Genomic DNA, 11,860 nt, shown 5'->3' on the forward strand with positions numbered 1-11,860 from the left:
CTTCCTTCCTTTCTTTCTCTTTCTTTCTTTCTTTCTTTCTTTCTTTCTTTCTTTCTTTCTTTCTTTCTCTTTCTTTCTTTCTTTCTCTTTCTTTCTTTCTTTCTTTCTCTTTCTTTCTTTCTTTCTTTCTTTCTTTCTTTCTCTTTCTTTCTTTCTTTCTTTCTTTCTTCTCTCTCTCTTTCTTTCTTTCTTTCTTTCTTTCTTTCTTTCTTTCTTTCTTTTTCTTCCTTCCTTCCTTCCTTTTTCTTTCTTTCTTTCTTTCTTTCTTTCTTTCTTTCTTTCTCTTTCTTTCTTTCTTTCTTTCTCTTTCTTTCTTTCTTTCTTTCTTTCTTTTTCTTCCTTCCTTCCTTCCTTCCTTCCTTTTTCTTTCTTTCTTTCTTTCTTTCTTTCTTTCTTTCTTTCTTCCTTTCTTTCTTTCTTTCTCTTTCTTTCTTTCTTTCTCTTTCTTTCTTTCTTTCTCTTTCTTTCTTTCTTTCTTTCTTTCTTTCTTTTCCTTCCTTCCTTCTTCTTTCTTTCTTTCTTTCTTTCTTTCTTTCTTCTTCTTTCTTTCTTTCTCTTTCTTTCTTTCTTTCTCTTCTTTCTTTCTTTCTTTCTTTCTTTCTTTCTTTCTTTCTTTTCTTTCCTTCCTTCTTCCTTCCTTTTCTTTCTTTCTTTCTTTCTTTCTTCTTTCTTTCTTTCTTTCTTCTTCTTCCTTCTTCCTTCCTTCCTTCTTCCTTTTTCTTTCTTTCTTTCTTTCTTTCTTTCTTTCTTTCTTCTTTCTTTCTTTTTCTTCCTTCCTTCCTTCCTTCCTTCCTTCTTTCTTCTTTCTTCTTTCTTTCTTTCTTTCTTTCTTTCTTTCTTTCTTTCTTTTTCTTCTTTTCCTTCCTTCTCTTCCTTTCTCTTCTCTTCCTTTATTTCCTTCTCTCTTCTTTCTTTCTTTCCTTTCTTTCTTCTTTCTCTTTCTTTCTTTCTTTCTTTCTTTCTTTCTTTCTTTCTTTTTCTTCCTTCCTTCCTTCCTTCCTTTTTCTTTCTTTCTTTCCTTTCTTTCTTTCTTTCTTTCTTTCTTTCTTTCTCTCTTTCTTTCTTCTTCCTTCCTTCCTTCCTTCCTTTCCTTCCTTCCTTCCTTCCTTCTTTCTTTCTTTCTCTTCCTTTCTTCCCTCTTCCCTTCCTTCCTTTTTCTTTCTTTCTTTCTTTCTTTCTTTCTTTCTTTCTTTCTTTCTTAAGATCTTAACTAAGATCCCTTAATTTTAGATCTTCACGTACTCAAAAAGGAAGTGTCTAACTATCCATAGCTTGAAAATACACAAATCAAAGAAATGAACAGCTCTAACAGGAGAAATAGACTAATCCACATTCCTAATGGAACATTTTCACACACTTCTTTCAAAAGCTAGAAATACAAGCAAAGAAATCTAAGGATAAAAATATAAAATCACCTAAAACTAACAAACTTCACTATACACACACAGCTATGTAAATGTGGATAGAGGTAGAGATATAAATAACACTTCAGTCAACAAGTACAGGGGAATGAAAAGAACCACAGAATGGGTCATACAAAAAGCTTTAATATGTATTTTTAAAATTAACTTTAATGTGATAAGAATAAACTGGAAAGTAATGGTGCAGCATTTCAGCTTAAGCACAATAGGAGTGATGCAGATTTTCACAATGAAAACGATGATGATGATACCATGCTGACTATGATAATCCCTACTGAGTCCTTACCAGGTACCAAATCCCATGTGAAGGGCCTTACATAAACATTTTCATTTTGTTACACTGTGACCACTTTGTCTATAGTTCCCAATGAAACCTCTGTTCTTCCTTGTTGATATTTTAGGTTGCTGAATTTATGACAATAAGTTGTGTTTCAATGCATGGAGTTTGTAAGTGACAAAATAATGTTTTGAACGAAGCTCATTTTGACTCCAGAACTCATGCACGTAACCAACTTCCATGATGTTTTTTTTCCCTACCAAACTTAAATCTCCTTTTCGTATAAAATATTCTTGACAAATATTTGACTACTTGCCTTCACTTATGATGGGCTTGCAGAATACAGCTTCTCTATGAAATATTATCATTAGCATATAATCATCTCAATGCATAACAAATGTACTTTGCTTTATATTAAAAAGAAAAACATACTTTGGAAAACCAACATAGTGAGAATCCTAGCCTCCAGAATTTCTGTCCAGGTTTCTTAGACCAAAAGGTTATTTTTAGTTGAATCAGGAAAATGATTGAACAAAGGTTTAGAAAAATGTTGTCTACAATAAGTCTAAAACTTACCTTCACATTCCTAAAAAAAAAAAAATTAAAATGTCAGAGCTTTTCTCAAATTGCTCTTTATACAAATGAAGAAATTAAATGAACACTAAAGAACCATAAAAAATTAGCATGGCATTATAGGCCTTAGTCCCAGATTTGTTGGAGTAAATATATTTTAGGTCAAGAGAAGCAGCAATTTGATTAAACATGAATTACTTAATAGAGATAGACTTTGAGAACAGGAGATATTTATAGATATTTATTTCAGACAAAGTTCAGATTATGTTTAACAAAGAGATATTCAAGCAATTAATTTTTAAGGGACAAAGTAAGTTCTAAAGAAGATTTCAGAATAGTTGGAGAAGGAATGTAGGGGGACTTGTATACTATAATAAAGGAGGTTGACCTTAGTCTCTAAGTACAAAAGAGTCAGTGTAAATATTATGTTCCACTACAATCTGCAAAAGGATCTCTAATTTGTCTATTCTGCCCAGAACAGCATCAGTGATAAGGAAAGTCATGTGTTCTGACTGTTCTTACAGGCAAGCATTTAGTATTTCAGTATCTTATCTGCTCTTCTATTTCCCTCAATTTTCTTCTAACTGCCTTCTGACTTAAAGTCAGTATACTGTGGAATTTTTCAACACAATAATTCATTAATTAATTAATTAATTCGTTCATTCATTCATTCATAAGCATGATGATATTCCAAACTATTCACTGTACTTTCACATCACATAGGACTGATAAATGAGCCATGAAATCTGTAAGGGGAACTATTTCCATCAAATATCAAGCCTGGTCTTTAGAACGGAATATTTTTACTACCTTATCTCGGATGTGTTTGGTCTTCACCCCATAGACAAAAGGGTTGAGGAAAGGTGGAACGAGTAGGTAAAGGTTGGATAAGGTGATATGTATATATGATGGAATAGAAGATCCAGATCTGTGGGTGAAAAAGGAAAAAAAAGCAAGGAGATAGAACTGGAAGAAGACACATATGTGGGGAAGACACGTATTAAATGCCTTCAGACGTGCCTCTTTCTGGGGCAGGTGGAAGACAGTGATAAATATTTGTATATAGGAGAGGGTGATCAGAATGAAGTCCAGGCCACCAACAATAAAAGCTCCAAGGAGACCATAGAATTTGTTGATGTAAACATCTTCAGTGGCAAGCTTCACAAGGGCCATGTGTTCACAGTAAGTGTGGGATATTAACTTGGTTCGGTAAAACTTCAGACGACACTTTATGAGCAATAGACATGGGATGACCAGAATGGCAGGCCGCAGTGTCACCCCAATTCCAATGTGAGCGACTAGCTGTCGAGTGAATATGGTAGCATGCCTCAGAGGATAACAGATTGCTACATAGCGGTCCAGAGCCATAGCCAGAAGGACCCCTGATTCAATACCCTGAAATGTGTGGACGAGCCACATCTGAAAGAGGCAAGCATCAAAATAGATCTCTGGCAAGTGGAACCAAAAAATTCCAAGCATCTTGGGGACAATGCTGGTGCTAAGTGCAATGTCTGTGGCTCCCAGCATGGCCAGGAAGATATACATAGGCTCATGGAGACTGGGTTCAGATTTGATGATGATCAGAAGCAGAGAATTTCCCACCAAAGCAATGATGTACATAGTGCAGAATGGAATTCCAATCCAACACTGTATAGTTTCCAGACCACGGATCCCAATGAAGGTCAGCACAGAGGGCATGAACACGGTGCCATTTGTAATGGGCATGGCAGTTCAGGGGCCTCTTCAGTAAAGGGGCTAAGTTTTCCACTGTGATTCTATGTACTCTGATATATCCTGTTCTCATCCATCATACAATTATTGAAAGACAAAAAAAAGAGAATCAACTTCATCAGCTTATTTTTCATTTTTTGCATGAATGAGAAATTGTCAGAGGAAAGGTTCACTGTATACACTTTAGTAGAAACAGTCGCTGCTGCTCAGTGATAGCCACCACATAACAACTGCGTATTTGGACCCTATGCCTACGATAGGGCCACCGTGATCAGGCTGTTGAGTGGTATTCTCCTTCCTTCCCCAGTCCATCTTCTCTTCCTTCTAACGTGGTCATGGGAATCAGAGAGAGAAAAAATTGGAGTGATACTGTAGACAGAAAAACATCAAAATCCACTGTACCTTGAGTCTGACTTTTCTCTCGTTTTCTCTCTCCTTTTTACTTCCATTCACTTTAGGCTGGCAAAGTTGGTTATTTCTATAGAACATATCAACACTTCTTTGATAAAGGATCAACCAAAGATCCCTTTGTGGAGTTGTGACTCCATTAATGGGGTCCAAATGACCTCTCCTCACCTTGAACTTCCTGCTCGCCAGGGGATTTACAAATATGGCATTCCTATGGCACTCAGACTCCATAAACACAGACACTAGCAGGGCATACTTTTGTATCTCAATTCTGATTCATGACAAAAGTGTTAAATAGAAATACCTCTGTTAGATAAGCACCCACAGCTCCACACACTCTTTTTTCCACGTATTGGAGAGGAAGGACAGTTTGACAATATTAAATAAAATTAGAAGGGTTAAAGAGGACCTGGTGTAAAAGAGAAACCTTGGGTGTCTCACCAGGAGAGCCATCAGGAAGACGCTGAAGTGATGTGGGGTAATTTAAGTGAACGAGATTGGGAGCCCAGGGTTGGAAGAGACGATCCTTGTACAGACATTGGGGGTACATACTGCTGAAGGAAACTAGAAAGTTCTAATTTTTATCTACCACAAAAGCTGACATGAGAAAAATGTGAGGGATTCGGGTTCTTTGTGAATTATCCAAGTTATTCCATGGAGAATGGTTGCCAAACACATGGGTACATTCAGGTGGAAATGCCTGGGGAGTCAGCAGAGGCAGGAAGAGAAGCCTCCAGAACAGAATTCTCATTCCAATATGCAGCCTTTTGCTGGGCGCACTTTACACTCTCCAGCAACTAGACATCAGCAGCTCACTACAGTTAAGCTATGGGGCTGAAAAGATTGTGCGTGGGTAATTTTTTTTTTAAGTGAGAGTGGATTTGTTGTCCAAGTGATAGCTGTCTGAATCTAAATGAAGCTGATCCATGTATCTTTAAAGTGCTATTTTGTTAAGCATTTCAAAACATTTGCCCATAAATCAAGTCATCACCTCCAAAACTTAATCTGAGATTTCCCTAGATTCCAAAAACCATAATTTCTACTCAGAATTTTTAAATTCAGAATGATGTGGAGATTATTCTGCCATATCACCCCCCCAAAGCAGGACTTTAGTACAGAAACCTGGCAGCTGACTATATGTATGCTAGTGCCTTTCCACACCTGCCTGTCTACCATGCAACTCTCACTCTCAGTAAGACCTCCTCATGGGGAAGAAACACATTCCCTGCAAGCAATGCCCCCCTTTTTGAATTACAAATCATCAGATATAATAGCACAAGATTCAAGTGACTCATGATGTGCTCTCCTTCAAGGAAAACATCTGCGGTTCTACCCACCTTCTCTGGGAGCATGCTGCTAACTTCCTTAACCTCCCAATGTTCTAAAGCAGATTCTCCAGTCTATCATGACTGCTGTTGAACTGTAGTTCCTAAAACATCAAAGTCAGACTCTATCAGAAATCTATTTGTACTCTTGACTTCTATGATTTGTAACTCTGCTTCTGGAATCTACATGCATTGAATATACTTGGGTTTATCCTTCAGGACATAGAATTTCATGTCCAGGTAACCTGCTACTCACTTACTTAGTATCCAGAAGCAGCAGTGGGAAGCGCCTGGAGCAGGAGAAAGTTGCTGTTTGCTGGTCCCAGTGGTGGAATATTTGTGGTTTCTAACATAATTTCCCCTGATGACCAAACTTCATAAGTGTCTTGCAAATCACGAGATATTTTTATTCCCTGTGGCAAAGATGGGTGATTAGAGTCAGAGGAGCAGCCACCATGACTCAGGACGAGCTTCTCAATCAGTTCCCGGGAGAGCTGATACGTGTTTAGTGCAGCCAGGAGCTGGTGGTGTTGAAGTCTCTTTGCTTAGTCAAACAGTGCAGTGTGTTTCACTCCACCGCAGATTGGGATTCCTTGTTCTCACTCATGTGATGGAGAAATGGAACACAAAATGGGGGTGCACAGAATGGGACTCCATGTCTTGCCTGAGCAAAGGGGCCAACTTTATCTTTTGCTTGTTAAGGAAAGGAAGTTGGAAATAAAACAAATGGTAGCCTCTTCTTCTTTATCTCACGGATGAACTCTTGGCCACCCGTGGAATTCAAAGGATTCCCAGATGCAGTTCAGTGATCTCAGGGAGGGGGGTGTTTGCAAGTTGTGGGGAGAAAGCTTGCATGTGGCAGGGAGCTTATTGTATGGTAAGCTCTCTTGCCCATGTGTCTGATTCCTGGACTATGCCATTTGTTTGTCCATCTTTAACTTAAAGCAATCTCTTCCTGCTCTCAGAGCAAGCCTTTGGATTAAGTCCCTCATTCCTTGCATCATAGACAGGGCATAGGTCACTGTGACACATATCTCCACCCATTAGCTGGTCCTGTGGTTGCCTAATACCCTGGACTCTGCATCTAATCAGCCGCAACACTCAGTCAAGGGGACCTCAGAGGTGGGAGAGAAGCAGCTCTTCAGTGACTGTGCCTACAGCATGACTTCGTGGGCAGGTCTTCTGTACTTTAGAAAGTTGATATGTTCCCACATCTGTAGCGTGGAAGAAATTTGACCTGGAAAGCAGACAAAAGGCAACCAAAATACCAGACAGTTCCATGTATGGATTGAAATCTGATGGGCCAGGCTCTTGTGCTGCATATGGACGTTCTCTCAGTAGACTGGCTGGGGTTTCATCAAGAAGCACAGGAGGGATGATATTATGCTCTGAAAAACCATCTCTAGGGATAGGAAAAGTAGATTTCGATATAACAACTAAAGCATAGGACTCTCAAGCTCTGACCAAATACCAAGTGCTAATTGCCCTTCCTTGGAGTTTGAACCATGTGCTAGCTGGTGCAGACATGCCACTGGCCACCCATGAGAAACTAAATGCCAGAGGCAACATACACATTCCATAACGCTGTGAGGTCACTTGAGCAGCCTGCAGTGGGAAAGAGCCAACTTTTGGAAGGAAACAGCTCTGGCCCTTCCTAGCCAGGACTCAAACTTGGGTTATTTGTGCTTCTGGATATTTAATTAACTCTTCAGAGCCTCATTTCCATCATCAGCAAAATAAGAATAAAACAGCAGATGCTCTTTATTGACTTCCAAAGTGACCTATGGAGCTCACTGCCACTCTCCCCTGCCAGACACACACCTACTGATGTTCCAGGGAGCTAAGTTGATCTCCTCTCAGCCTTTCTCTCTTTTTCTCATCTGCTGAATTTTGAGCTGATCGAGTCAGCTGCCTTCCTCTAAATCCAGTATATACGTGCTATATTTGTTTTTATAATTATATGTACCAATTAAATATTAGGTAAATCATACACAAAGAAATTCAATCAATGTAACTAGCCATGTAATCAAAACAAAGGAAAGAATTCATGTGATCATTTCAATAAGTACAGAGAAAGCATATGAAAATATTCAATATCCATGGAAAATAGAAGCCATCAGAAAAGTAGGGATAATAGAGAACTTCATAAACTGATGAAACGTATCCATGAAAAACTTAGCTAATACCATATTTAAAAGTGTAAAACCAGTATTTCTCCATTAGATTGCGAGAAATGCCAGAATGCCCAGTGTCAACACCTTTATTCAACATTGTACACAGGTCCAAATCACAGCAATATTATCATCATATTCTATTAGTGTTGATTACTTATTCAGAAATATCACACAGTTATCTCCATTCTTTATCCTTTTGGTCTATAATCTCTAAAATTTCATATATTTGCCATTTTCTTCCCTTGGAGGGATAAAGTCCTCATCAGTTATTCAGGATTGCCTATGGTTGTCACAACTCCCTGAAATATTTAGTCCCGTAAAACAGAATTAAATTGAATTAATTAAATGTTTATTATCCTTTTAAACATCTTTTTTCCTTGTCTAATAACCACAAATGTGTTTTATTCCTTCTATTGTCATACTTGCTATTTCTTACTTTATATACTTCATGTTCACATAAATTTTATTAAGCACCAAAACGTTGTGACTCAGATTTATTTGTTTTATTCAACAAGACTTTTTTCCCAAAAAATATCCTTCACCTCTGCCTTTTGAATTCTATCATCCCCTCCATTTTCCATAGTGGTCTGCTTTCTCGGGTTATTTCTTCCTCTGACTATGTATAAGTCCAAAATTGGAGATCCAGATGTTTCTGTCTGCTCATTTCTTTTTAATAAGCACCTTATTGGTTCACAGTCTTGAAGACTGAATGAAGAAAATTTAACCGGGTATCTGTTGTGGAGGCATCCTGACAGAGGTTGAAGGGATTTGGACAGAGGAACAGCAAAGAGTGAAGAGCTAAAGTCGCTGTTTTAGGAGTCAGGATCTCCTATGCCAGTTTGTGTTTGGGTCACACTTTATTTCAGGATTTCATAATGATTCATTCAAGTCATCATCTTTGTTTATCTTATTAATATGGGAATAAACTCCGTTCTATGCAGGTATTCTGTATACTGATGTTGCATATTTCCTTAAGCTTTCAGATTGGTTCCTTTTGAATACCACTGATCAACAGCATGAAAATGAAGTGTTCCTTTTTCAAGGTCATTTTTACTGTATGCTGGCTAATTGAACATGATAATAAAAACAATAGAAAAAAACAAAGTCATTTTTACTGAGGTTCTAAGAAGTCTCAGGCATTTATTGCTGTATGTGTTGTTGAATCAGGTGTAATAAAATACAGGTTTTACTCAAAATACTTGCAGTAGACAATTACTAGCGGAATTATTTTCTATGTGTTCATTTCTGGAACCTCAGCTTTCACATTTGGGTGAAAGTCAAATTAGATAAAATCATTTGTACACGTGCCTATAGAAGGATTGTTTCTGTGTAAGTACTGATCACATTTTCATTCCTGAATAAAAGCATATTAGTGAGTGAAAGAAGAGACTAGAAAAGGTTCTACACTATATAAATCAAATTTATAACATTCTTGAGAATACAAACTATGCCATAGTGACAGAAAGTAGATCGATGGTTGTTGGGGGCTGGCCAGCGGTGTAAGGAGGGTCAGTAGGAATTGGTCGCATGGAGCATGAGGAAACTTTTGCATTCCCACTAACAGTGTAACAGCGTTTCTCTTTCTCCATGTCAGCACTTGTTATTTCCTGTCTTGTTAATTTTAGCCATACTAACCGGTGTAAGGTGGAATCTCATTGTGTTTTTGATTTGTATTTCCGTGATGGCTAGTGATGTTGAACATTTTTTCATGTATCTGTTAGCCATTTTTATATCTTCCTTGGAGAAATATCTGTTCATGTCTTTGGCCCATTTATTGACTGAATTATTTGAGGGGACGGGAGTGGGGGGATGGGGTAACAGGGTGCTGAGTAATAAGGAGGACATGTGTGGTGATGAGCACTGGCTATTATACACAACTAATGAATCATTGAACACTACACCAAAACCTAATGATGTACTATATGTTGGTTAATTGAATATAATAAAATAAATAAATAAATAAATAAATAAATAAAATCCTTAAAATAAAAGTAAAAAAAAAAAGCATATCAGCTAATATGCTTAACTTTTCTATGTATCACTTTAGTATATTTTTTCTATGATATTCATCACTGTTTATAGTCTATGTCCATGTATTTGTGGTGTTGATCATATTGTTATCATTGGTTTTACATTATCTTTATATTTACTAGTATTTCAGACAGTATAGACAAACATAGATAAGTGATTCCAAATGTGTCAAAATATAGGTACAAAATCAAATATTAGAAAATGAGATATAGCCAGAATGATAACTATGGCCTGGGTTACCAGTTTGAGAATATTCATGTAAGACATGGTCCTTGGAAAAACCTGGAATTGTCCTATTTTCTGTAATTTGGTTTCTATGTAGGTCTAAGTGTTGCCAGAGAGGAACACCTACATTTAAATAAATAGATCAAAAACACAGGAATAACAGAAACATTTGAAATCAGGCCATAAGATAATTTCTTTCTCATAAGAATAGTAAACCACTGTTCTTTAGTATATCACAGTTGTTGAATGCCTCATTCAATTGTGAGCATCTAAAATTAAATATTTTTTGAATATAGGTATTTCTGAAAGATATTGCCTTTTCACCATATTGATGGTCCTATATTAAATCAACTTAAAATGTCTGGAGAAGGAGCCAATAATGATCAAGATGGTTTTTTAGAGAAAAATATTTTCAGGACATGGTCACGAATTTGTTTGGTCTTCACGCCATAGACTATAGGGTTGAGGAAAGGAGGGACTAACAGGTACAGGTTTGATAAAAGGATATGAACGTATGGTGGTATGTGAGCACCAAACCTATGTGTGAAGAAGGAGAAGAAGGCAAGGAGGTAGAACTGTAGGAAGACACAGATGTGGGCGATGCAGGTATTAAAGGCTTTGAATCGTGCCTCCTTCTGGGGCAACTGAAACACAGTGATAAAGATTTGAATGTAAGACAAGGTGATGAAGATTATGTCAAACCCTAAGATACTGAAGGCAACAAAGAGACCATATATCTTGTTGATCCGGACATCTTCAGTGGCCAGCTTCACGATGGCCATGTGCTCACAATAAGTATGGGAGATGACTGTAGTTCGGAAGAGTTTAAGACGGCATTTGATGAGCACAATGGATGGTGCTACAAGAATAGCAGCCCTGAGTGTCACCCCAACTGCAATGTGAGTCAAGAGTTGTTGGGAGAAGAAGGTGGTGTGTCTCAAGGGGTGACAGATGGCCACATAGCGATCTAGGGCCATTGCCAGTAGGATGCCTGATTCAGTTGCCTGCAAGGAGTGAATCAACCACATTTGTAGAAGGCAGGCTGCAAAGGAAATCTCTGGCAAATGAAACCAGAAGATGCCTAGCATTTTGGGAAGAATGCAGGTGCTAAGTGCAATGTCTGTGGCCCCCAGCATGGCCAGAAATATGTACATGGGCTTATGGAGGCTGTGCTCATATTTGATTATACCTAAAATAAGGGAATTCCCAATCACAGCCATGAAATACATGACACCAAATGGAATTCCAATCCAACGCTGCACTGACTCCAGCCCGGGAATCCCAGTGAGTGTTAGGACAGCAGGCGTGAAGACGGAACCATTGGGTATGAGCATGATGATTTGGTCGGTAGAATCAAGTAGTGATGTTGCTGTTTCATCTTCTATTCTTCGTCAAGACTATATGAGTAAATAATAATAAGAAATTACTTTACTTTAGCAAAGTATACTTTAATCAGATAATGCATATTTCATCCTCTCCTTTTATTTATTGATGGAAATATAGGCGATACGAATACTTCTAAGCTTAAGGTACATGACCTTTTGATGTGATACATTTGCATATTGAACTTCGAGTGCTATTGTAGTGTAGCCAACACTCTGTCACATCGCTTTATTATGTTTTCTTTCTTCTGGTGGAAAAAATGAAGATCTAGTCTCTTAATAAGTTGGAAGTTTTTAATACATTATTTTGTAT

At 37.6% G+C, this 11,860-nt stretch overlaps 2 protein-coding genes across 2 annotated transcripts; both read right to left on the reverse strand.

The window, feature by feature from the left end:
* Window positions 1-3,045: 3,045 nt before the first annotated feature.
* On the reverse strand, window positions 3,046-3,996 carry LOC113269476 (olfactory receptor 52A5-like). Its single transcript, XM_026518356.2, has one exon. It carries the CDS (start codon window positions 3,994-3,996, stop codon window positions 3,046-3,048), a length of 951 nt encoding a protein of 316 aa, XP_026374141.2.
* Window positions 3,997-10,548: 6,552 nt separating this feature from the next.
* LOC113269475 (olfactory receptor 52A5-like) lies at window positions 10,549-11,499 on the reverse strand. The gene has a single exon (XM_026518355.2). It carries the CDS (start codon window positions 11,497-11,499, stop codon window positions 10,549-10,551), a length of 951 nt encoding a protein of 316 aa, XP_026374140.2.
* Window positions 11,500-11,860: the final 361 nt, after the last annotated feature.

The sequence above is a fragment of the Ursus arctos genome, unplaced genomic scaffold (assembly GCF_023065955.2).
Source record: "Ursus arctos isolate Adak ecotype North America unplaced genomic scaffold, UrsArc2.0 scaffold_22, whole genome shotgun sequence".
Lineage (NCBI taxonomy): Eukaryota > Metazoa > Chordata > Mammalia > Carnivora > Ursidae > Ursus > Ursus arctos.

What these genes read in the sequence shown, in the direction of transcription:
- LOC113269476 (XM_026518356.2), bottom strand. Translation starts at nt 3,996, where the DNA reads ATGCCCATTACAAATGGCACCGTGTTCATGCCCTCTGTGCTGACCTTC.
- LOC113269475 (XM_026518355.2), bottom strand. Translation starts at nt 11,499, where the DNA reads ATGCTCATACCCAATGGTTCCGTCTTCACGCCTGCTGTCCTAACACTC.